Source organism: Octopus bimaculoides, chromosome 4 (assembly GCF_046866305.1).
Source record: "Octopus bimaculoides isolate indiv1 chromosome 4, ASM4686630v1, whole genome shotgun sequence".
Taxonomy (NCBI): Eukaryota; Metazoa; Mollusca; class Cephalopoda; order Octopoda; family Octopodidae; genus Octopus; species Octopus bimaculoides.
The window spans coordinates 148657727-148685226 of NC_142931.1; the positions used below are offsets into that span (position 1 = coordinate 148657727).

General features: G+C 39.5%; 1 protein-coding gene across 11 annotated transcripts in view; it reads left to right on the plus strand.

The window, feature by feature from the left end:
* The window catches only part of LOC106884251 (RNA-binding protein 24), a 119933-nt gene that overhangs the window by 3325 nt on the left and 89108 nt on the right, over positions 1 to 27500 (plus strand). For 7 of the 11 annotated variants that reach the window (XM_089351756.1, XM_089351757.1, XM_014935524.3 and 4 more), the window contains 2 exons: positions 16530 to 16709; positions 24916 to 25039. In XM_089351756.1, the coding sequence (XP_089207882.1) occupies positions 16533 to 16709; positions 24916 to 25039 (301 nt within the window). In that variant the 5' untranslated portion in view covers positions 16530 to 16532. Of the gene's footprint in view, positions 1 to 2340; positions 2876 to 3780; positions 4037 to 16529; positions 16710 to 24915; positions 25040 to 27500 lie in introns of those variants that run through there. The other 4 variants (XM_089351760.1, XM_052967611.2, XM_089351759.1 and 1 more) reach the window with 4 other exon arrangements.

The window sequence follows — 27500 nt, forward strand, 5'->3', positions numbered from 1 at the left end:
CCTTCAAATACACACACACACACACACACACACACACACATATATATATACACACACATATACATATACATATATATATGTGTATATATATATATATATATATATATATATATATATATATATATATATATATATATATATATATATATATATATATATATATACGTATATATACATATATATGTATGTATGTGTACGTAAAAAGGTGTTAACCCGAATTTAAAATTATGTATGAATGTATGAACATCTATCTGTGTGTGTCTGTGTTGTGTTTGTTCTATACCATCATCACTTGACAACGAGTGTTGGTTTGTTTCCGTCCCCGTAACTTAGCAGTTCGGCAAAGGAGAACCGATAGAATAAGTATCAGGCTTATAAGAATAAAAACTTGACTAAAACCTTTCGAGGTTGTGCCCCAGCATGGCCGCAATCCAATGAGGGAAATAAGTAAAAGATAAGAGACTTCAGAGAAACATTCATTCGTACATAGATGTAGAAAGGTATGGATCTCCACCGGTATCGACGACGACCATTCAGTTAGTTGATCACCTGAATTACCTGATGTTTTAATCAACGTGTAAGTGGTTGAGTGTTTCGCAGACACGTGAACCCTTATTGTAATCCCCAGGTTGTGTCATCGTAACTCAGTGTCTGACAAGGTCTTAACTTTGACCCAAGCTTTTGAGTGACATTCTTTGGACAGAGATTGTACTGAAGCTTTCGTATGGATTGTAGCACCGACCTATATACACACACACAAGCACATATACACATATACACGTTTCTCTTCAAATGCATATGTCTATATTCTAACAATCAGAACACCTTAGAAAAACAAGAACAAAAACAAAAAAAATGCTCAAAAGTACATACACAAACACACACACACACACATACACACACACACACACACACACACACAGATGCACTTTTATATATCCTTATATATGTACATATATATATAATTATATAATTAGAGGCACACACAAACACATACCTATTTAGATACATACACGCGTAATACTAAGCCATTTATCCATTCATACATACAAACATACATTATACATCCCCACATATACATACACACCCATTCATCCATCCACACGTACGTACATACATACACACACATACATACACACACATACATACAAACATACATTATACATCCTCACATATACATACATATTCATTCATCCACACATACATACATACACACACATAAACACATACATACACATACATACATACATACATACATACATACATACATACATACATGTTAGAGACAATGTGCCTTGCCAAGGGGCCACGTGCCATTGTTGATGCTTTTAAAAAACCTGACAAACAACATGATCCACAAAGTTATCATTAAAAATCAATGCAGCTAACTTAATCGCAAGTAGCTTTAGCTTATCGAAGGAATATTTCAAGGCCAACAGTTAATCGATACCCCTTTCTATTTTGGTAACTGGAACCTTTGATTAAGAAATGTTGTAGCTACATTTCCGGATCTGCCGACGGGAGAAAGGTTCATGTCGGTCACACTTTGATTTTACGAGGACCTGAAGTTAAATTCAGGTAATAGTAATGGCAGAAGGAGACAGAACTGGTGACACCATTCCCAGGAAGGTAGGAATGGTGTTTGGCTAGATTCAGAGTTCGTAATTTGGTAGTGATTAGAGGAAAGACTGTTGACTAAACGAAGGACGTACACATATCACTGGCTGATATGTTACATTTCTTCTAACTCCAATAAAGAATGCGGCAAATATCACAAAGTTTACGAGAATGTTTCAATTATTGGCATTGCGTTTAAAGCTAGAGATTTCCTTCGATTTCTAAAGGTATGGAAGTCACATCCGTCAAGTTTCTATAAGACTAATATATCCCAATACTGCTGGTTGTATCAACATCTGACACAAACTTGGATATTTGGTTAAACAGAGGGATGGAAGCAAGGTTATGTGGTCTGTATAAACAGCTTTGGGGTACCGAATCTAATCACCCAGAGAACACCTACGGAACGTTAGAGGTGTTTGTGAATTGGGTAATTTGAGGGCAGAGGTGTTTGCGTGACCCATAAATAGCTGGACTAACCTAGTTCAACAGAGATTTTGGGGAGAAACTCTCGCCTACCATATCGCTGTATCCCACGAGCTAGACGAGACATCAGCAACACTGAGTGGAAGAGTAGCCTTTCCTGGACCTGTGACAGATACATTGTCACCAGAAGGATATCCCTTGGCTGCTCAGGAACACGTGATAGCTTGTAAGTACCTAATCAGTAAAGGAATAATGATGCCTCCTAAGCTACGCGTTGTTGTAGGTAATGTTGATTGTACTTTGCCAGTGTGGAAAAACTCAACCACATTATCAGCAGCTGGCAGAAAAGATCCACAAAAGTACTACATTCCCACGAGACATGATACTCTTGCCAAAACTAATTACAAATCTTTAAGCAGAAAGGATTGTCCTGGCAGTCATAATCAGAGATACATCCAAAACCAAAATGAATCCACACCATTAAAAATACTGTTGGATACATTCTTAATAAACTGGTTCAATAAAAACAATGTTCTCGTGCAACGTATAATAGGCTTGGAGTTGTTTTCTGGGGCAGGGAACAAACACCATTCAGTGTTCTGTTGTCCAGCAGAAAGGATGTCTTGTCTATGCGGAATCTTCGGCTCTTTTCTCCTGGCTATATCTTCCCACTTGTACCAGTTATTAAGCTACGCTGAGTTATGTAACAACAGGTCTGCGTAAAAGCCGAGAAATTATGACGTTTTCCAAGGAAAAAACCCAAACAAAAACAATGTAAATGGACTCGTGAGTGAACAGAGAAGATTTGTAAGACATTCCAAAGATTCTCCATGTGAGTTTTCCTGGAATGAAAATATACACAGAATCACTTTTGGGTTAAAGCCTACACATTTGTACAGACGTAAATACATACAAACTTATATACAAACTCTGCACATGTCTAGACGTGCGACTATATATCATTATAGAGTATACGTACATAAAATGAAGCATACAGATCTCTACTACAAATACTTGCGCAGACATGCACAACCCCACAGACACGGACATTCATTTATGTCCCCTTACATTCGTATGCGAATACATAACCTGAACCCTTCATCTCAGCGATTTCTTTTCGGGAGAAATTTTGAATATAAAACCACACAAACGTACATACCCAAACACATACATACACACATACATACACACATACATACATACACATGTCATATATACACGCAATACATGCTTATATACATGCTTATATTCAAATACGTTTCGACTGGCAGACTGTGTTGAATGAAGTTCAATGCGTTACAACCTTTGTTTCTCTCTCTCTCTTTCTCTCCCTCTCTCTCTCTCTCTCTCTCTCTCTCTCTCTCTCTCTCTCTCTCTTTCTCTGTCCCCTCCCCCTCTCTCTTTTTTCTCCACGCTCACACATACACACACTCTTCTTTTATCATTGAATTGTTTCAATAATTGGATTGCGGCCATGCTGGGGCAACGCTTTGAAAGGTTTTAGTCGAACAAATCAACCTCAGTACTTATGTTTTCTTTTTAAAATGTGGTACTTATCCCGATGATCTCTCTTGCCAAACCACTAAATTAAAGGGACGTAAACAAAGCATCACCGGGTTTTCAAGCGGTTGGGAGGGGTGACACGCGAATACAGACGCGCGCACACATACACACGACAGGCTTCCGCACAATTCCCGTCTACCAAATTTACTCGCCCCAGTTGCCATGCAGTGGGAGGGAACTGGAAACCGCGTGGCTGCAAAGCAAACTTCTTACGCACACTGCCACGCCTGCGGCATGCCAACACGCATAAGCAATCTTTGAAGGTTTGAGACGAAGGGAAAAAGAAAAAAATATATTTACTGCAATCAGTTTTGGTCGAGATAAGAATATCACGCGCTGTTCTATTATATTTACTGCCTTAAACGTTGTGAGTTCGAATTCCACTGAGGTCAGTGCTTTGCCTTTTGTCCCTGCAGTATTCTTCGATACAGTAAGATACCATATTATAATATGTTACATCCTTTCTCTTGGATTGAGTGGCCTTACGCCAAAATTTGAATTTATTTATTGACTGATTCCTCCCACAAGATAAGTGTATGACCCTGCTGGAGCAATCTTTCTTTTTTTCCTACTTTTCTTTCCTTTTTTCATATATTATTTACGACTCAGCCCGTGTATAAATAGAATTTCTAATTAGCCATTATAACATGTTTTTAAAAGAAAGCTGTATATCCAACGAAATTCAGTGCATGCACGCTTGGCACTTATCTAAAAGAAAAAAAAATGAGAAGTTACATCGATCCAGTGTAAATCGAAGTCTGGATTTAGAGAAACGATGCAGGGAGCTCAGAAAGTAGTGGGACCCAATTAATTAGTCTATATTTTCTTTTTCGTTTGTAATTATGAAAAAAAAAGGCTACAAGCTTGTAGAATCGAGCGACATTTCTTCTGACTCATTACGTCATAAGTTCAAATTCAGCCGTGGTTTGCCTTTTCTCTCCGTGCTTGTACATAAAATATGGCCTAGTCAAGCACTGGAGTGGATATAATCGACAAACACTCTCTCTTTAAAATTACTGGCTTTGTGCCAAAATTTGAAACAATTATAACTATAAAGGATTATATATAAAATATAATCCTTAATCCTTCAAATGTGTACTTAACTCAAAGCACTCAGCAGCTTGTATTTATAGTTTGCACTCAAATAGTCGACCTTATCCTCCAATCTAAGCCAGTAACCTAGATATCAATGAACGTCTGTCTAACAATCTATTATTGTCTTTTCGTTTTATTTTCCCATTCTTCTCATCATTCGCCCTTCGTCCGGACTAAAGGCCTTGTCTTTTCTTCTTCTTCTTTACTGGTCTTTCATTTTCTGTTCGTGTTCGTCCTTTATTTTCCGCTCTTTTACATCCCAGCCACTTAGGTTAATGACATCGTCAGACTGAACAATTATATCGAAACGTGTCGCAATTGCGATGATTTCTTCGTCGATAACTGATGATAGACTCTGTCCACGTCCCTTGTGTGTGCGTTTTGCTGTTTCTGTTTGTATCTTTTCTGTCTGTTCCTTTGTTCTCCTCCTGTCCAATATTTTATTATTATCCATAACATCTTGCTAGTTTTCTATCCAAAACGAAATTTCAGTTTAAAACAACTTAAATTTTAAGGATTAAGCCATGACAGTATTGTGTAGCACTGGTTGTTGTTGTGAACGGTTCATCGTCAGACTGGTTCCATTCTCGTTCTAATAATATTTAGCGATTTCCCATAACGTTTTAAGTTCAAACTCTGCTGTTGCAGACTTTGCATTTTACATCCTTTTGAGATCGATATATATGCTAAAGTTGACCTAATCGACCATCCGATCTCTGCAAAGTTTGCTGGTTTAAGGCCACCAGTGTTTGAAATCAATAATTAAGTGATCGAAGACGTAAAGTTCACCGAAGACGTAAAAATGGTAGAGCAGCAACGTAAAAACCTCCAGGTGCATTACGCTACCCACCCCTTTACAAGTTCAAACCATGATGGGAATTAGATTATTTATTTATTTATTATATCGTGCATTTTCTGAACAATAGCGTCGTTAGTTTTAGGTTGCTAACGAGCGAAACAATCATTAGTTCATTACATGTCCGAGGGCAAGACTAACATGGTAGAGTCTGTGCAACTTGGATGAAAAAAAATACCACCACATGGTATCTTTTGTTCTACGCATCAATTTGTTAGTTTTCTGGCCAATTTGTTGTCTTCCGTTGATATTCACACACTCGCACATACGACATACTTCCGCACACTTTGTCACCAAATCTCATTCAGAAGCCATTGATCAGGTAATTGTATTAGATTCGTCTCCTACATGTTGCACAGTCGGATTGAATCCAGAACCACGTGGTTGAGAAACAAATCTTTTAACCACAACAATTTGTATCCTGTCTTCCGAATATTTATATCCAATTTAATCAGTGTAAAATTCCTGTTGTCTCTGCCCACTACAAGCGTTTTGTACTTCTATGAGAGGCTGACTTCTTGACCCTATAAAAATATCTATGGCATAATATAATTAGTATCTACCCCTATAGGTCTATGCACATGTTTATGGTCTATTTGTAGGGAACTCGGTTATCTATAGCTAAGGAGAACATCGTCTCGATCCAAAAATCTCCAGGTAACGGATCCAATATACTTTCACAGCATCACTCTGCTCAACCAATGATTAAACAAACATATAATGTATTGTTCCGTATATTGTCTCTTCTCGATTACATTATTTGTATTACATCATTTATTATATGTTATGTTATTTATTTAATTCTCTGCATTGGACTGTTTCAAATGTATGAAATATAGCAATTACTTGATAAATGCTGCAACACTCGGATATTACTCAGGAAAAGGCGGCATTTCCCTCTGCCGATGCTCTGCCGATGCTCTGCCGATGCTCTGCCGATGCTCTGCCGATGCTCTGCCGATGCTCTGACGGGTGTCACATTTGACAAATCACATGCGTAGATCTATGCGTAGCAAATTTTTCAGGGTGTCTCTTCATTTGCCATTTTCAGATCAACGAGAAATCGATCAATTTCATAAATGTTTCCAGTTGCTAGTAAAGTTTTATGAGAATACTTAGATTCCTGCAGATATGTAGATTTCTGCCAATGATTAAGCCATTAAAATTTGAGGTTTTGTTTCGAATTTCGAATCTGAAAATGTATGACTTACGAAAAAAATTAAAAAAGAAAAAGAAAAAGAAAAAAAAAGTAAAAGAAGAAAGTGTGTTCTTCCGTCAAAAAGGACGCCATGTTTTTTTATTGGTTAATGAAGTGGTCAGGGAATTTCACGTGGTTCTTTGAGACCGATGGGAAAGAAGGTAAAAAGATAATCAGCTGGTGTAGTAAAGAAACTCACTTCGCAGCCATGTGGTTTCCAGTTCAGTCCCACTGCACAGCACCTTGGGCAAGTGTATTCCACTATAGCCCTGGGCCGATTAATGTGTTATGAGTGAATTTGATTAATTTATCAACCCCGGAAGGATGAAAGGCAAAGTCCACCTCGGCCGAATTTGAATTCTGAACCTAGTGGCAGACGAAATACTGTTAAGCATTTCGCCCGGCGTGCGAACGATTCTGTCAGCCCTTCACCTTAAGCTTTCAGTCATACTGTGACATCTCTTCTCCTTCGCTCGCCCTAGGACGCTGGGTGTGTCTCGGTGAGTGACTGTAACAAAAATGCAGATTAAAAGTAAATAATAATAATAATAATAATGATAATAATAATAATAATAATAATAATAATAATAATAATAATAATAATAATAATAATATAAATAAATAAATAAATAGATAAATAATCAAGCGTCGGTGTCGCCACTATTGGAAAGTCTTAAGTCTGTTCGAGTCTCGTGGATCAGTGTGGACCTGTGATTGGACGAAACAGCCAGATTATCTCTTGGCCGTTGGTATCATTTGTTCTCTGTGGTTGCCGAGAGATGTGTTTTATGAACCTGAGTACCGCTGGATAGAGACACATGTGGAGGTAGAAGGAGAGCAAGCGAAACAGGTAGAAAAAGATAAAATAACACAACTACTTAGCGACCGACATATCTGTCTGATTTGCTTATCTCTGTGTTTCCCCTATCACTGTTGGACAACACACACCAACATATAGAAGCCGGTTCGTATATAATGATACACACACACACATATATATATACGCATATATTATATAAGCAGGCTTACACATACGCGCGCGCGCACACACATACACATACACATACACACACATCACCGCAAACGCTGCGGGTTTCGTCCATTGAGGGGTAAAACTGGTCTAGTCATGCAATCACTTTTTACTTTGTTTTCCTTTTTTCTACATATACACTTGCTATGCTCCACCACCACCACCACCACCACCACCTTTACCGGTTTCTTTCCTACCTCGCACCTTCTCATGTTGACTTTGTCTCAATTAGAATTATGTAGGCAAGGGTGTATGGCAAGAAGTTTGTTTCTCAATCACACGGTTCTGGGTTCAGTCCCACTACGTGGCACCTTGGGCAAATATTTTCTATTACTGCCTTGAACCGACCAAAACCTTGTGAGTGGATCTAGTAGACGGAAACTGAGCGAAACCTGTCCTGTAAATGCATGTCTATCTATCTATCTATCTATCTATCTATCTATCTATCTATCTATCTATCTATCTATATATATATATATATATATATATATATATATATATATAATGTAAGCACACACGTGCTGTTAGCCAATTCCTTCCCTTCTTTGGACTTTTCCCTTTCCGACAAAGAGCTATGCTAGAAACGTCAAACTCTCTCCTTTCACCGAACTTGAGGCAAACACATTTCCTCTGCACGTCCTCGGGTTGTCCATTAATTTTATTATTCGTTTCTTTCAACTGATTGTTTATTTGAATTGACGATATATATGTATGTGTATACGTGTACATATGTGTGTGTGTGTATGTGTATATACACACACACACACACATATGTACATACATACACACACGTACACGCACACATACACGCACACATACACATACACATGCATACACACATACCAAATCCATTCACACACATATATATATATATATTATATGTGTGCATGTATGGATGTATGTGTTTACATTCTTTAATTCTATTACTTGTTTCAGCCATTTGACTGCGGTCATGCTGGAGCACCATCTTTAGTCGAACAAATCGACCCCAGGACTTATTCTTTGTAAGCATAGTACTTATTCTATCGGACTTTTTTGCCGAATCACTAAGTTACGGGGACGTAGACACACCAACATTTGTGGGCAAGCAAATGGTAGGGGATAAACACAGATACACAAATATCATATACATATATATATATATATGTATATATGACGGGCTTCTTTTAGTTTCCGTCTACCAAACCCATTCACAAGGCTTTGGTAGGCCTGAGGCTATAGAACTGAACTCGGAACCATGTGTTTGGGAAGTAATCTTCTTACCACACTGCCATCCCACCCACGCGCCCGTGTGTGTGTGTTCAAGTTTGACTCCCACCTGGTTTGGTTTATTTACGTGCCCGTAACTTAGCGGTTCAGCATAAGGGACGATAGAATAAGTACCAGGCTTAAAGAAATATATACTGGGGTGGATTTGTTCGACTAAACTCTTTTAGACGGAGCTCCAGCATGGTCGCAAGAGAACTCAAACACACGGGTAGATACATTTTATCATAAATCGGTGGAGGTGACTCAAGGGCCGAGAGTTTCGTGTATTGGCGCTTATCAATGTCATGTGTGACTGTGTGTGTGCGTGCGTGTGTGTTTGTGTGTGTGTGAGCATGTGCTTTGCCTGTATGCGCGCGTGCGTGCAACTGTATGTGAGGGCCACGACGCACTTTGCTTACTTCTTATTCTCTCTCTCTGTCTCTTGTTCCACTTTTCCACCATAAAAACAGCTCGTTTACTCTCTCTCCCCCTCTCTCTCTTTCTCTCTCTCTCTCTCTTTCACTCTCTCTCTCTCTCTCTCCCTCTCTCTCTCTCTCTTTCTCTCTCTCTCTCTCTCTCTCTCTCTCTCTCTCCCTTACACACTCACACTCTGCCTCTCATAGACTTTCTCTGTCTGTCTGTCTGTCTGTCTCTCTCTCTCTCTCTGTCTCTCTCTGTCACACAACTTGTACACTCTTTATTACTCCACCTCCTCTTCTTTCTGTTGCATTCACCCCTCTCCCTCTCTCCCCTCTCCTCCTCTCCTACTCTCCTTCCTCCTCTTCCTCCCCTTCTCTCTACACCTGTTTCTTACTTCTCTCTCCACTCTTTCTATTTTCCTTGCGTCGTCTCTGTCCACTTCTCTTCTACTTCCCACCTCTCCTCTCCCCCTCACTCTCTCTCTCTCTCATATTATGTTCTTCTCTTTCTTCCCACCTCTCTCTCTCTCTCTCTCTCTCTCTCTCTCTCTCTCATTCTCTCCTTTTGTCTATTATCTGCCGTTTCCTTCTTCGTTATTTCGTGTTCAGTCATATCGTAAACTATAAAAGTTTCTCCCCAGAGAAACCAGGACATTGTTCTGTGTAGGCAGACATACGAAGTCTTTTGTCACCACCACCACCACCACCACCACCACCACCACCGGTATCACTACACCAAAATGACATCGACCCCCACCAACTACACCCCCACCAACTACACCCCCACCAACTACACCCCCACTACTACCTCCTTTGCAGATCACACAAAACGATGTTTATAAAAGGACGCCTTAGTCTAGTTTCGCGGCATGTGCACCGTGGACAGTGCCCGGAGGTGGGGACAGGGTGTCTAGGGGCCCCATGCTAAGAATATCTCAGCTGTTATTTGCTGCACATTGCTTTGTCTGAAGGCATGTAATGCTGTCAAGACAGCCCTGCCTAGGATCCCTGCATAAAGGCGAAAAAAATAGTCGGAATGGCCACGGTTGGGAAAGCATGGTCGTTAGAACAACAGATACCCCTGTTATGCCATAATGACGCCGTCAAGACCATCGACAGTTAGCTTTTTTCTGTTACTTGTTTCATTCATAGGATTGCAGCCATGCTGGGCCATCTGCCTCGAAGATTGCAGTCGAACAAATCGACTTCAGGACATTTCTTGTCTTCTTAATTTTAAGTTTCGTATTTACGCTATCGGCTTTTTTTTTTTTTTGCTGGACCGCAACGTAAACAAACAAAAAAAAAAACCGTAAACAAACACCACTTTTCAAGCGAGGCTGTCAAACACACACACACACACACACACATGTACACATATCACAAGGCATTGGTTGGCCCGGGTCTAAAATAGAAGGCAGTAGTCCAAGGTGCCGCGTAGAGGGACTGAACCCGCAAATCACATGTTTGCAAAGCGGACGTCTTAACCACACAGCCATAGTGAAGAAAAGCATCGTAGAATAAGAATAGGTTTATCCTCGACTGGTTTGCCGCATTTTCCATGGTGACTGTGACTCTGTGCATGCAACTTAGTATAAAGAAAAAGACGCAAAAAATAATTTTGTTCGACGCACCAGCTTTTATATGAAACGCGCTTGTTATTTAGTGATCAATGCCAAAAACGCGTAATTGCGAGCCAAGTTTTTAACCACGTGACAATGAATGCAGTACTACTACTGCTACTACTACTAGTACTACTACTACTACTACTACTGTAGTTTCAGCTACAACTACTAGTTGTAGCTGAAACTCCTTCACCTTTCCCCCTCCTTTCCCTCGTCATTCTTCTTTTCCTCCTCCCCTGCTGCTACTACTACTACTACTACTACTACTACTACTACTACTACTACTACTGCTACTACTACTACTACTACTGCTACTGCTGCTGCTGCTGCTGCTGCAAGCCTGCTTCTTGGTACATTTGTTGGAGCAGACCAAAATTATGCATTCGACAATAAAGGCAACAAAAAGTGTTGGCAACAAAGGGGAGAGGAAGAGAGAGAGAGAGAGAGAGAGAGAGAGAGAGAGAGAGAGAGAGAGAGAGAGAGAGTGTGTATGTCTTTCATCGCCGCTTGACAACTGGTGTTGGTTTGTTTACATCTCTGTATACTAGCAGTTCGGTAAATCGGATCGAGTGTGCCAGGCGGTTGACCTTTCCTCTCTGACTTAAGTATTGAGTTCTTCATCAGATAATGCATACAGCACACCTACCATATCAGCTTGTATATATTTTATAATTCTTACAGTGAAATGTATGTACCTGGTGTGTGTGTGTGTGTGTGTGTGTGTGTGCCTGGGTGTGTGTGTTTGTATGTGTGTGTGTGTGTGGTGTGGTGTGTGTGTGTGTGTGTGTATGTATAGATGAATAGATGTTTATGTTTAGGGATTGGTGTAGATATAGAGGAACGAATGGTAAAAGTATGATTTTTGTTTACAGATGCCTGAACACGTGTGCGGTGCGTGTGTGTGCATTATTGATATAAATCATGACACAACCATTTCAGAGTCGTTTAGCGAAGTGACGCACATATCTACGCACACATTCAACTTATATAATTATATCTATCTATATCTATTTCACGAATATGTAAAAACATGTCCGTATCTTATTAATGTGTTAGAATACTTCAAATTGCTACCAGGACTACAAATTTGGGGGAAACTGTAGATAGCAAGGCAGACAGACGATTAAATGGTACTCGGTACTTTACGTGTAGATATTGTTACGACGCCGAGCACCGAAAGGAAGAAGGGCCACGTTGCACTGACTGGAAATGAGCCAGGACTCTGGAAAGGACATCACACACTTAAACATACTTTCTATTCAACCTCCATATTCACACAGTCACACACACACACACACACACACACACACACACACACACACACACACACACACACACACACACACATACACACACACACACACACAAACGTATACACGCACACATCACACACACATACGCAAAAGTGAAAATCTGTCGAGGTCGTATGTACTTTGTGAGTGTGGGTGACATGAATTTGTGGCGGATGAGATTGTCAGCAACGAAGATTATCAGCAAAATAGGTTTAAGAATCGGTCAGTGGCAGCTGCTTGCTGTGCGGATTGTACTCAAAGCTGCACCTTTCTCATGTACTATGTCTAACTGATTCAAACCTGAGAGTTACATTAAGGGTACATTAAGGGTGCATCTATATGAGCAATGCTCGGCCACCTCGCACACCAATTCATGGCTGTGGGGTTCAGTCCCACTGTGAAGCAATTTAAGCAAGTGTCTATTACTACAGCTCCGGACCGACCAATGTATGCGAGCGGCTTTGGCGGGCGAAAACTGTGTGGAAGCCCGTCGTGTGTGTGTGTTCGTCCCCAATCACACTTGACAACTGATGTTCTTTTGTTGATGTGTCCATAACTTAGCGGTTCAGGAAAAGACGTCGAAAGAATAAGAACCAGGCAAAATTATGAGAAGCACTGGATCAATTTATTCGACTAAACCCTTAAGGCGGTGCTTCAGCATGGCTGTAGTCCAATGACTGAGACAAGCAAAAGATACAAAAAGGATAAATGGTTGTTCACCTAATTGAACAACTGAAGATTTCTATGTTGAAAGTGAGAGGAATTCCTCATCTCTGGTCGCTCGTACGTTTCAGGTGGACTACTCCGTTCTCCAATAAACATGCATACACATCTCGTCAAACCAGCAACAAACCACCGCACCATATGCCAGACATTGCTTCGCGCCCTTCAGATATATTTACAGAGAGACACACTATGTATATACATGATTGTGTGTGTGTGTGTGTGTATTTAGTCCCTTGGCTACTGGAGATAAAGTGAAACGAGTGCCGTGCTGACGACGCTTATCGGGGTAAAAACACGTGTCCACGATTGTCCTCTTATCTCTAGACAATAAACCTGTCTTTTATTCCTGAGTGGCCTTTGACTCTTGAGATTATCTCCCCTTCTCAAGTAAAGCTGGTCTTAATCACCTTTTTTATTAATTTTGATACAGACTCTAGTGGCGAAGATAATTTTAATATAGCAAGAATTTATGTTCTATGGAATTTGATATACCTGTATGTGTATGTATGTATGTATACACACACACACACACACACACACACACACATATATATATATATATATATATATATACATTTTACTCACCTGATTCACCAGGTACAAATACACGTTCACACTCACGCACACACAAACATACACACACACACACAAGCACACACACACACTCACCACCACTCACACACACACACGTATGCGCCTACATGTCATAAACACCTTGTATCATAAACATGTTGTGTCGTAAACATGTTGTGTCATAACATCATGTGTCGTAAACATGTGTCGTAAACTCATTGATTCTCTCTCATTTTCACGTTTGGACCCCGTTGCTTCCTATTTTATTCTGATGCCCCCCACCCATTGCCAGTGGATGTTTTTAAAAATCTTATATTATTATTGTTAAATTATCCTTCCTGCTCTGGTCACACGGCTCGGATTTTGTGGGGAGGGGGACAGTCAATCACATCGACCCTAGGACTTATTTTTTGTAAGCCTAGTACTTATTGCTATCGCTTAGTTATGGGGACGTAAACACGTCGACATCGGTTGTCAAGCGATGGTGGGGGTGGGGGACAAATGCATACATACACACACACACACACACATATGTATGTATATATATATATATATATATATATGTGTATGTGTGTGTGTGTGTGTGTGTGTGTGTGTGTGACAGACTTCTTTCAGTTTCCGTCTACCAAATCCACTCACAAGGCTTTGGTAGGCCCGATGCTATAGTAGAAGACACTTGCTCAAGGTGCCACGCAGTGGGACTGAACCCGGAACCATGTGGTTGGAAAGCAAGCTTCCTACCACATAGCCATGCCTGCGCGTAGAAACAATTACTGCGCCCAACGTGGAAAACCAGTGGGTTGCGCATAAACAGCATCAAAATCTTATATGGACTTCTAAGAGTCATATTGGAGCGTGGCTGAGGACCCCTGCACCACCTCTAGGCAAAGGAACGAACACTTTATAGAGCACATAGTAGCATTGACCAATGACAACTCTTAAATGACAACAACCACACAGAATCAGCGAGCAATGATGATAGAACATATAACACTTATAAAGAACCACACAACACACAGCGCTCCTAGACAACATTATCATCACCATCAACAACAACAACAACATTCACACAGCACCACTGAACAGTTACGTAACGATGCTAGTCTCTTGTGGTCCCAGAAAGATGGTTCTGTAATTTATTGCTGAACAACCTGCTCAAATGTTTTGCTTATAAGGATCAAACGTTTGAGTTGTGCATTTGGTTATTCCGTTCATTGAATCGACGTTGCCTGAACGGGTGACATCGGGTGTCGGAGTGATCGCAGAGCAGTGTGAGATGAAGTGTTCTGCTCAGGAGGACAATGCACCACCCAGTTCAGGGATTGATACCACAATCTCGAGATCGTAAGTGCAATACGCTAACCACGAGGCCACAATTACGCAATAACCGTGAACCATCTCACAACACCCCTAATCAATCTCACAACACACAGCGTTTCTGAACGATAGCATACCACACAACACTACTCAGCGACTACACTCTACACCGATAGAGAAAAATAATGGTACACACTTCACAGCAACACTGAAATGCAACGACTACACACCACACAGCAGCTCTGAAAAACAACTACACACCACACAACACTGCTGAAAAAACGCTGACGCAACATCATAGAAAACCAACGATATGTGACACAACATCGTTGTAAAACAATCACACATCACACGATTCTAACGTCAAGCAACTACACACCACGCACACGATCAAGCGATAATCCCGCGCACCACGTGAAACTGAAGCACCTATCGCCAAACCCAGACGAAAAACGTAAATAAATACATAGATCCTCCGTCGATTTCAACGATGACTATTTCAGCTGTTTTGGTCAACAAAACTACTTGTCCGTTGTGTTGGTGGCTGAGAATTCCACAGACTCTTCTATTCCCAAAGAAATTCTCGGGCTGGGGTCACCGTGGCACATTGTGGCAAGGCTAATAACAGTGTACCCTGCTTACTCTCAAGAGGAGTGGATGGTCGCGAATGGAACGCTTTGTGTAATATGTCAGCTGGATGTGTGTTCATTTAATTTTAAACAACATTAACAATAACAGCGTGACAGGCACGGGCATGGCCGTGAGGTTAAGAAGCGCGCGTTGTGGGTTCAGGCCCATTGCGAAGCTCGTTGGGGCAAGAGTCTTCTACTATAGCCCCGGGTCGAGCAATGCCTTGAGAGTGAATTTAGTTGACGGAAACTGTGTGGAAGCCACTCATGTATTGTGTGCATGCGTGCGTGCGTGTGTGCGTGCGCGTGTGTGTATGTGTGTGTGTGTGTGTGTGTGTGTGTGTATGCATACCTTCGTTTACTCTTCCCAGTACTTGGCAATCGGTGTTGCTTTGTTTACGTTGTTGTAACTTAGCGGTTAGGCCTAAGAGATCGAGAGAACCAATACCAAACTAAAATAACAAAAAACAACTCTTGGGGGTCTCGGGTTGTTTGTCTAAAACTCTTCGATGTGGTGGCACAGGATGGCAGTAATCCTGTGCCTGAAAAATAAAAGATAACATACACAACAATAAAACACGCAACTGGAAATATGAGAGGAAGGTCATGGCTGTAGCGCTTTTCCATCATAGGTCTTGCTTGCTCAATTCTGACCTAAACGACACCAAAACAGCAATAACACACACACGTATACGACATAATAATCACACCACACACACATACACACACACCGCATGCAAAACACACACACACACACACACACACACACACACATCAAACGCACCGCCTACATCGTCTTCTTCGTATCACTCCTCCTCCTCTTGCGTATAACTCTTCCTCCTCCACCCACCTTTATATTCATCCTCCTACTCCTTCCTCTTACTACTTCTTACCATTTTGCGTCATTCTTCCTCACAGATCATGGCCAACGGTACTATACAACAGAAGGACACTACCTTTACCAAAATATTTGTCGGAGGTCTTCCATATCACACGTCGGACAAATCACTGCGGGAGTTTTTCGATCAGTTTGGAGAGATAGAAGAAGCGGTTGTCATTACGGATAGACAGACGGGGAAAAGTCGCGGCTATGGATTCGTAAGTAAAAAAAAAATTGTTTTATAATTAATCCGATTCCATTTAATTTCGTATCATCATCATCGTTTTTAACGTCCACTTTTCCATGCTTGTATGGATCAGAGGGAATTTGTCGAGACAGATTTTCCACGGTCAAATGCCCTTCTTGTTGCCAAACCTCACCAGTTTCCAAGTAAGACATTTTCCACGGGTGACCGGAAACCTCCAACCCCGCTCGCATGATAGTGATGGTCATTTTTACAGCCATCACGTCATGTCTCGAGATGGTTTGAATATGGAGGAAAAATGTCTAGTATTAAGATTTAAATCAAATTCAAGGATTTGACTGCTTCATGAATAACTATAGTAAATACGGCAAGGCTTTTTGTCTGTCGCTCTACCGATTCAGCCAGTCAATGATGGTATTTTCTGACTCCACATGCGGCGGAAGAGTAATTTAAATTGATGATTCTCAAAGTCACGTTTATCAGTCCTCACCACCACCACCACATAAAATATTGCTGAAATTATTTTGTTGTTTTTCCCCTGTTTGTTAATGAGAAGCAAATAGGGTTTCGTTTCTGTATTTGGTTTGTAAGATTCTTGATGTGATCTCGTGTGTTGAAACAGATTTTGTTGTATCTCAGGAGGGGCATCATGCCAATAACAAACACATGCCCTGGTTCTATTTCACTTCTTTATTATTCGTCAGTTGGTTAACTTTTTAACCAATTGACTTATCGCTTGTTTGTTTAATCATTCGGTTAATCGATCACTCCTTTCGTTAGTATTCACAACTTCTTTGTCATTTTCTCTCTCTTTCCTCCATATCAGCCCCAGATTTGTGAGGTCTGGCATAATGACCCATCTGAGATATAATAGAATTAGAGTGTGTACTTGTGTGATTCTTTTTTTTTTCCTTGCCAAGGTGGTGGACAAGTTTAAAACGCTGCAAAACAGTCTTAATTTTCTTAAAATTGGCAATTTGTCTGACCTTTTTTCAAACCCCAATTGCCCCAGGGGTCTTAACCCCTACTTCTGTGAGAACAATCTCACTCCCAGTTCTTCACTGGTACTTACTTTTAACGACCTCAGAAGAAATGCAAACAAATACAACGTATATTACAGATTGTCACGAAATAGCGTTTGGTGGAATCGAACCAAAGTCTCTCACATGACATCATGTTTCCTTAACACTTATGCTGAAGCCACTGACCTAAATAAACCCCCTATTGTGTCCACATCACTGAAATGACTTTCCGATTTGTCACAGCAACATCCTCACTGAAGTCTTTGTTTAGATCCGCGTTCATCTTTCACACTCACCACACACCTTTGTTTATCTGACATGTTTGTTGGTATGTTTTGCACCTGGACTTAGTGCATAAATTGAAATTTAATTGTGTGACCTCATATCATTTAATAACATGCTTCTATGAGCAAACATAACCACAAACGCTTACATGTAATGACAGCTAAACTATTCGACAACAGACGTCGGTGCAACCAAGCCCTCCTGCAGACGGGGGCAATAAAATCGGACACCCAGAGTTAAAACATTCGCGTCCTAAACTGGTTATGTCGGTTCGTTTACATTTCTTGTTTTAATTGGCGGTAATGTTTGAGGTAGTTGATGCAATGACAATGTGTCTCAAGCATTTGTAGTGACATCTGCCGACAGCAGATGAAGCACATCTGCTCCAAAAGGAAGTGACCATGTAATCATATATTGCCGGATAATGATAAGGCGGCGAGCTGGCAGAATCATTTAAGGCTTTGTGCCTATAGTAGGAAGGATTATTGGTTAATGATGGATTAATAAGGACTAAGCCGAGAATTTATAGGTTAGTTATGTTCCGTAGTGGTATGAGTAGGATTTCAAAATTACGAAGAGGCATACATTGGTGTGCCGTGAGCAGCACGATGTAGAGAAAAGAATTTTAAAGCGGATCCCTTGTTGTATAATAAACATACGTTGCGTATGATTGGAGAGAGGTGAGTCAGGATACTTGGAAAATTGCAGGGAAAAAAAAAAAAAAAACAGAATTGAATGGTTTATCTTTTGTTGTTTCAGTCGTTAGACTGCGGCCATGCTGGGGCACTGCCTCGAAGGATTTTAGTGAAATGAACCAACCCCAGGACTTATTTTTGTTTTAAGCCGGGTACTTATCCTATCGATGTCTTTTACTGAACCATGAAGTTACGGGGGCATAAACACACCAACACCGTTTGTCAAGTGGTGACACACATTCACGCACGTACACACACACACGCACCATGTATTTTTTCATTTCAAAGTTTCAGCTCAGAGCTGCGGCCATGCTGATGCACCACCATGTGTGTTTGTGTATAAGATATATATATATATATATATATATATATATATATATATATATATATATATATATATATATATATATATATATATATGCACATAAAACAGGCTTCTTTTAGTTTCCGTTTACCAAATTCACTCACAAATCTTTGGTTGGCTCGAGGCTATAGTAGAATGCTCAGGGTGTCACGTAGTGGGACAGAACGCACCTTGAAGACTTGTATATTGGTGTGCCGTGTGGTGGGGGACGAAATAGGGACAATGATTTTGAGGTAATTCGTTGTATAGTTGCATAAATTACTGCACGAAATTACAATGTGCTGTGTCAAGATACTCTAAAAGTTGCGCTGACAAAAACGAAGCTGCGAGGTATTTATTGGCATTAGAAAGGGAAGTTTCTTCCATCGACATTCGGAAAATTACGGATCTTACTCTATTTCTTCACTGGAAAATTTATGTTTCTCGACCATGTGAAGTGTTTTAAGAGACAGAATCCATGATGCAATTTCTGTCTAACTTCCATTTGTGTGAATGGAACGAGGTCAAAAACTGTCTGACCTTCTGTATATCAGCGCAGGCATAGCTGTGTGGGTAATAAGCTCGTTTTGCCGCCACGTGGTTTCCGGCATTTTGAGCAAGTGTCTTCTACTATAGCCCAGGGCGGGGGACCAAGACTTGGAAGTGAATTTGGTAAACGGAAACTGAAAGAAGCCCGTCGTATGTATGTATGTGTGTGTGTATATATATATATTTGTGTGTGTGTGTGTGTGTGTGTGTGTGTGTTTGTGTATGTTTGTCTTGACATAATTTGATAGCTGTGAATGAATGTCATTACCATACAAACAGTGTCATGGGAAAATATTGCCTTCCTTGGAAACAGGTGAGTTTTGGCGACAGGAAGACCGTCCGGGCATAGAAAATCTGCTTTGATAAATTCCCTCTGATCTATCACTATTATGTGATGTGAAGACAAGGAGACACAATACATATGTATACAAACATGCAAATATACGGCGGGCTTCCTCACAGTTTCCACCTACCAATTCCACTCACGAGGCTTTATTCTCCTCCGAAGCTATAGCAGAAAATACATGCCCGTGGTGCCGGGTAATTGAGCTGAACTCGAAACCATCTGCTTGGGACACAAACTTCTTCTCAACCACACATGTACACCTGTATGTATGGATATGTACCATTATTCGCTGAAACATATGTGTGTATATATCTGAATGAATAAGCTTGTAAGAATAGATGAAGATTAAAAGAAACCTCAAATTAAAATATAAGTACGGTTGTTTATTTTAAGCACTGTAAATGATTGTCGACGTTTACCTTAACCTTATACAGAACCGTTGGGGAAGGTTAGCTAAGTCAGAAAGACATCCTTTCCAGTGGGGTAAATTAATCCATCATTAACTTAACACCATCAAAACTACATTCAGTTAATAGGAATTATGAGTCTCAGGAGATTTTCAAAGATGTTTGCCATTTTTCAAAATTCATTTACATTTTATTGTTAATGTTTCTAATAATTCTAACGTTGTTTCCAAGCTGGAATCTTAATAACTTTGGCTGACTTTCGAAATTTTTCCAACCGATAATTTCTAATCACTTCATTTCTTTACTATTATTATTATTATTATTATTATTATTATTATTATTATTATCATTATTATTATTATTATTATTATTATTATTATTATTATTATTATTATTATTATTATTATTATTATTATTATTATTATTATTATTATTATTATCATCATTATTATCATTACTTTTTCTTTTTTCTTTATTGCCCACAAGGGGCTAAACACAGAGGGGACAAACACGGACAAACAAAGGGATTAAGTCGATTACATCGACCCCAGTGCTTTCGAGGTCGACAAAATAATTTATTTACACTCACACATGCGTATACATATAGGTGCAGGAATGGTTGAGTGGTAAGAAGCTTGCTTGCCAACCACATGGTTCCAGGTTGAGTCCCATTGCGTAGCACCTTGGGCAAGTGTCTTCTACTATACCTTCGGGCCGACCAAAGCCTTGTGAGTGGATTTGGTAGACGGAAACCGAAAGAAGCCCGTCGTATATACATATGTGTGTGTGTGTGTGTGTGTTTGTCCGCCCCCCCCCTTGCAACATAGCTTGACAACCGATGCTTGTGTGTTTACGTCCCCGTAACTTAGCGGTTCGGCAAAGAATAAGTCCTGGAAGTGATTTGCTCGACTAATGGTGGTGCTCCAGCATGGCCGCAGTCAAATAGCTGAAACAAATAAAAGAATACGTAAATCACTCACGTTGTTGTGCCATGTCCGAGTGAACAAAAGAACATCATTGGATGCTCCTCCGATCAATCTATGTGACCAAATAAGGTTCCTCGCAGCCAAATTTCCTCATTTTATGGACTGCAATATCCATTGTAAGACATTGGATTATATAATCCGTGATACATTACGTCCGCTAAAAAAATATATGACAGAATGGTGTCAATTGGAACAACACCAAACTTAGCCTTTTCGATCAAGAGTTGAGCTGCAGCTACAGAACAACAACGACTCACTTCGAATCTCCTTCATTATTCCATCATTCTACCAATCTGTTGAATTTCGCTGCTCAGTCTTTCTACAAAACACTTGACTACTTATCGCTTATTCCAGTTTCAGTTTACTAGCAGAACTGCAGCAGGGTGCAGTTCTCTTATAGGCCACGTTGCTCCCACCTCACGCCGAAAATTAACTACAACATGGCCCAGAAAAAACAAAACAAAAAACTCCTGAAGAGTTTTCAGCATGCCACAATAAGTTGAAGAACTTCATGTTTCTAGGGGTGTTTAAAATCAAAAATAGCCAAGAAGGGAGAGCAGTCGATCGAAATCTCGAACAGTTTGGTGAACTTTCCTGCTGTAGACTTCCCAGTGAAGTATATACCATTCAGTTGGTTAGGTGATGTGCATATGTATATATGTGTGTATATATATATATATATATATATATATATATATATATATATATATATATATATATATATATATATAGGAGAATTTACGACAAAAACAACAGACGAAGACAGGTGGTGTAAACTACAAATGGATGTATTAGTATAACGCTCGGGAATAGAGAAAGTCTTTGACGTTTCGAGCCTACGCTCTTCCACAGAAAGGAACACAGAAAGAAACAAGGAGAGAAAAAAATAAATGTAGTGGTCAGCGATCTATCATGATATATATATATATATATATATATATATATATATATATATATATATATATATATATATATATATATATATATATATATATATATATATATATATATATATGTATATATATATATATATATATATATATACGTATATATATGTATATTCATAATTGATTTCAGTAGATTTCTTGAGATTATCTCCCTTTTCTCATTTGGAATCGGTTGCTGTGGCTGCTAAGTATTTAATTATCTTCTCTCGAAGCGAAGGGAATTCGTAAAAATCAGGAATTTGTCTTTTATAATGAGTATACTTTTCTTCGTGTTTGTTAACTAAGGTCATAACTCCGTCTACTCTGAACTTATTTTTGCTTCTCTCTGTTTTTCCCTCTCTCGCACACACACACACACACACACACACACACACACACACACACACACACACACACACACACACACACACACACACACACACTTTTTCTCTGTGTGTGTTTCTTTCTATCTCTCAGTCTTTCTAGTTCTCTCTCTGATGCTCACATGCATTGGTCGTCGAAAGAAGCACCACTCATGGAAATGCCATCACCGACGTAAACAAATGCCTTCACTCTACTCTGCGTTATCGAGTAATTTACATCAGACAGTGGTTCTCCGAGATTTTAAACGGGCATCTAATGGGTGTGCGTGTGTGTTAATTTGTTTCTTCTATGCTATTCTGTCCTATCTCTTACGACTTCTAAGCGCTATATTGTCGTTGTGGTTTCATAAACTTTATCCCCGTTTCCAAGAGACTTATTCGACTCTTTAGAACGCCATTTTATCAAATATTTTGTCCATGCAGAGATTTAAGCTAAGAACTCGAAGCTTAAGCAACACATTACATATATATATATATATATATATATATATATATATATATATATATATATATATATATATATATATATATATATATATCCTCATGGCAGGGAACTGTTCAATTTATCTATCTGTCTGTATGGTTGTCAGCCTATCTATCTTAGCTAGCTAGCTCGATTGCTATCCATCTTGCTGTCTAACTGTCAATCTATATACACTCACATACAAAAACACACGCACATATTTTTAGACTGTTTTATGAGAAATGGCTGTGAATTATCAGTCGACAGATCCCCTGCAGCTTGCGTGGTGTCGCATTGAAACTATGCAGAAACGAAAGCCTACAACACTGTCTTTTCTAAAGTCTCAAAGTGGCTTTTCACACTCGACATTAACCATTACGTGCTTTTCAATTTTCTTCAATGATACCAAGCTACAAGTATCTATCTATCTGTCTGTCTGTCTGTCTGTCTGTCTGTCTGTCTGTCTGTCTGTCTGTCTGTCTGTCTGTCCGTCTGTCTGTCTGTCCGTCTGTCTATACATACATACATACATATATACATACGTGCTTACGTACATACACACACACACACACGCACGCACACACATTTAATAATTCTTTTTGGGAACAATGGATATCGAAGCAAAAATGTTTTGAGTGGTAGCTTGTGAATATTGGGTCTAAAATCGTCTGAAGTCGAAGGTTTTTTCTTCTTCGAGATTCCCTGGTCCCCAAATGAATTATTCCACATTTTCTCAGAATTAATGTTTGTTCTTACGGCAACTCATAATTAAACAAATTTTACATTAACCTGAAGAATTACTCATAATTATTTAAGAATTATAATAATAATTATATAATTAGAATTAATTATAAAAGAATTACTTGTTATACTTTTGCAAGAAGAGTGGTGACAGTGACCTGGCGGTTTCGACCTGCTGGCCTTTGTTGGATTGTCCTTCAACTACATACATCGCACAGCCTATGGGTGCGTGGTTAAGAAGATCGTTTTGCAACAGCTATGTAGGTTTGAGTTCGAGCCCTTTGCGTTGCACTTTGAGAAAATTGCTTTCTACCATAGCCTCGTTTAATCCAAAGCGTTAGGAGTAAAATTTGGACGGCAAAACAGTGTAGAAAGGGTCGTTGATTAAGTCCAAACTGGTATCACCTGACGCTTTGGGGTTCCTTTAGTGGAGTTCCTTTATTAGAAGTATTCGTATCAGGCTTTCTTTGTCTGCCGAAAACTTCCTCCCTCCTTCCCTCCTTCCCCTTTTCCCCATCATATTTGGAATCCCTGTAACGGTTTTTAGGGAATCGACCTCTTCTGACAAAGCGACTAAAACCAATTTGAAGATGAAAGGGCGAAGTTGGTGAAGTATAGAACCATTACATTAGCTGACCATTCAGTCTGGCAGACACTTTGTTGTCATTGAAAATAATTAAATGTTCCATATTTTAATGAGAAAGAATTTTTATGAAACCTGTTCCAAAGTTGTTGTTTTTTTTGTCTTTTGACAGAGTGGCATCGTATCTAGGCAGAAATAGGTTTCTCATTTTTCTAATCAACACGACAAAAATTAGATTTAAACAGTAGTTCCATGGGTCTTGGCGATTCTGAAAACAATTAAAATATGCCTACTCTCTTTCTCTCCCTCTCTTTATTTATCTATCTATCTATCTATCTATCTGTCTGTCTGTCTGTCTGTCTGTCTGTCTGTCTCTATCTATCTCCAGCTATCTGTTTCTATCTCTTTCCCATTGTCTGTATGTCATTGTCTCCGTCTTTCTTGTGTCTTTCTTAAATTCTATTATATAATCCATTCGCACATTCCACAGGTAACGATGGCAACTAAGGAGTCAGCGGAACGAGCTTGCAAGGACCCTAATCCTATTATAGACGGCAGAAAAGCCAACGTAAATCTGGCTTATTTAGGGGCTAAACCAAGAGGAATACAGACAGGTAAGGTGTTCAGACATTCTTCCTTCTAGTTTCAAGAATATTGCTCTACCTGTCTTCTGTCTAGCAAAGAAGGGAGTTCAAATGCAATTTAGGAGATTGGTAGCTAGTTGTCCGACTTTCTTAATTTTCCCTTTTCTCAGGTCAAGTTATTTATCTTTTTGGTGAGAAGGGTAGAGTCCTTGGCTCTTTACGAGGTGTCCGAGACTGAGGGAGAGTGCAGAAGGTCTGTCCTTGGTCCTTTACTAAGCTTCCGAGATATTGGGAGGGAGAAAGTCGTTCTCAAACCGGTAACCCTAAACCGAATGCTTGCAACCTGCTGTTTGTGTGCTTGCCAAGATCAACATCTGGTCCTTGCAAACCCCCAAGAATCAGGTAGCGATATTAAACCGAGAAAGTAGGTATGGCGGGATTTGAACTCAGAACGCAAAAAATCGGAACGAATACTCTGCTGCCTTCTACGCAACACTGATGATTCCGTCGAAGACTCGGGCTGTCTTCATCGACTCTGGAATGATGAAAGACGAAACTGACTTCGGTGAAATTTGAACTCAGAGCGCAAGATGCCGGAATAGATTCGTGTTTGTGTTTGTTACCCACCATCACTTGACAACCGGTACTGGTTTATTTACTTTCCCGTAACTTAGCAGCTCACCAAAAGAAAGCCGATACAAAAAGTACCAGCCTTGAAAAAAAAAAAAAGTACAGGGGTTTATTATTTCGATTAAGTTTTAAGAGCGGTGCTCCAGCTGGGACTCAGCGCCATGGCTAAAACGAGAAAAAGATAATAAAATATATATATATAAGCAATAAAACAGATCAGGGATGGAATAAATATTCATGAAGTCCGTTTGTAAACACGTCAATGGGAAGAAGAACAAAACAAGAAAAGAAAAGAAAACCGGTGCATTTAACAGTCGGACGCCTACGATGGATATTCTTTATCAAATAACATGTTTAAAAGAGATATACACACGAAAACACCCACCTCCATAGATTGGCGTTGAAAACAATACAAACACTGACAGTGCTGTGTGTGTGTATGTATGTATGTATGTATGTATGTATGTATGTATGTATGTATGTATGTATGTATGTATGCTATACATGTATAACAGTTAACAAACATGAATTATATACCAGCATAGCATACATTTCAATGTCCTTAAGAATGTATATATGTATGTATGTATGTATATATGTATGTACGTATCTATCTATCTATCTATCTATCTATCTATCTATCTATCTATCTATCTATATATATATATATATATATATATATATATATATATTTGTGTACCTATATGAGTTCTTTTCACACGAACATACCAATACAAATGCAGGTATCTTATAGCTCAGTGGTAGAGCATTCGACTGTAGATTTAGGGTCCTTGAGTTCGAACCCAGAAATACCTTCTACATATTCGTCGAAGTGCTTGACATTATAAAGAGCAACCATGCCTCCAAGAACGACAGAGGAAACGCTGTATCTTGTATCCTGACCCATCAAAGAGGGCAGTAAAACCAATTGAAGGCTGACTTGGATCGCCGTGACCCGCTTAACATGTCGGGAACAGTAGGCGTAAAATGAGGACGGCAATGAGGATTACAATGATGATGATGATGTTAGTGATCACACACACACACACACGCAAACGCACGCACAATCACTCACCACCACCACCACCACCACCACCACCACAAATACAAATACCTCCATGCATTCTTTCATATATATATTCACCACATACGCAAGTAAATACAGCTAACAAAAGTTCATTGTACTATGAAATATTTTTCGCGTATTTTAGCTTTTCATCTCCAACTTCACCGCCTCTGTGTGTGTGTGTGTGTGTGTGTGTGTGTGTGTGTGTGTGTGTGTGCGTGTGTGTGTGTGTGTGTGTGAATGTTTGTATCTATGAGTGAGTTGTGTTTGCTGATCATTGTGTTTTCCTGTATAGTTCGTAAAATTTAAAACAGACTAACAGGTTAAAATCAGTTAGTGTTTATGCGTGTGTATATGTATGTATTATATGTATTTATGTGCATGCATGTATGTATATATGTCTATCTATGTACGAGATATGCATATGCACCGATGTATGGATGTATGCAGCAGCAGATGTGTTTGTGCAGTACAAAGGCACATAATTGTCTGCAGGCTTGCATATATGTCTACGCAGGAATGTACCAGGATGCTTCCGCTCATATGTTTTAAAAGATATGCGTGCATCCATGTATATGGCGTATGTCTGTCTGTCTGTCTGCATCTGTTGATGAGTTGATGCACGTGTGTTTATGTATACATATATTTAGATTTCAAGTCAGCTGCTTGTTGCTGTTGGTGTTATTGTAAACAGTTTATTGAAAAGATTTACACATATACACACATATGTATATGTGTACATATATGTGTGTATATATGCATGTGTATATATACAAATATATATATGTAAACACA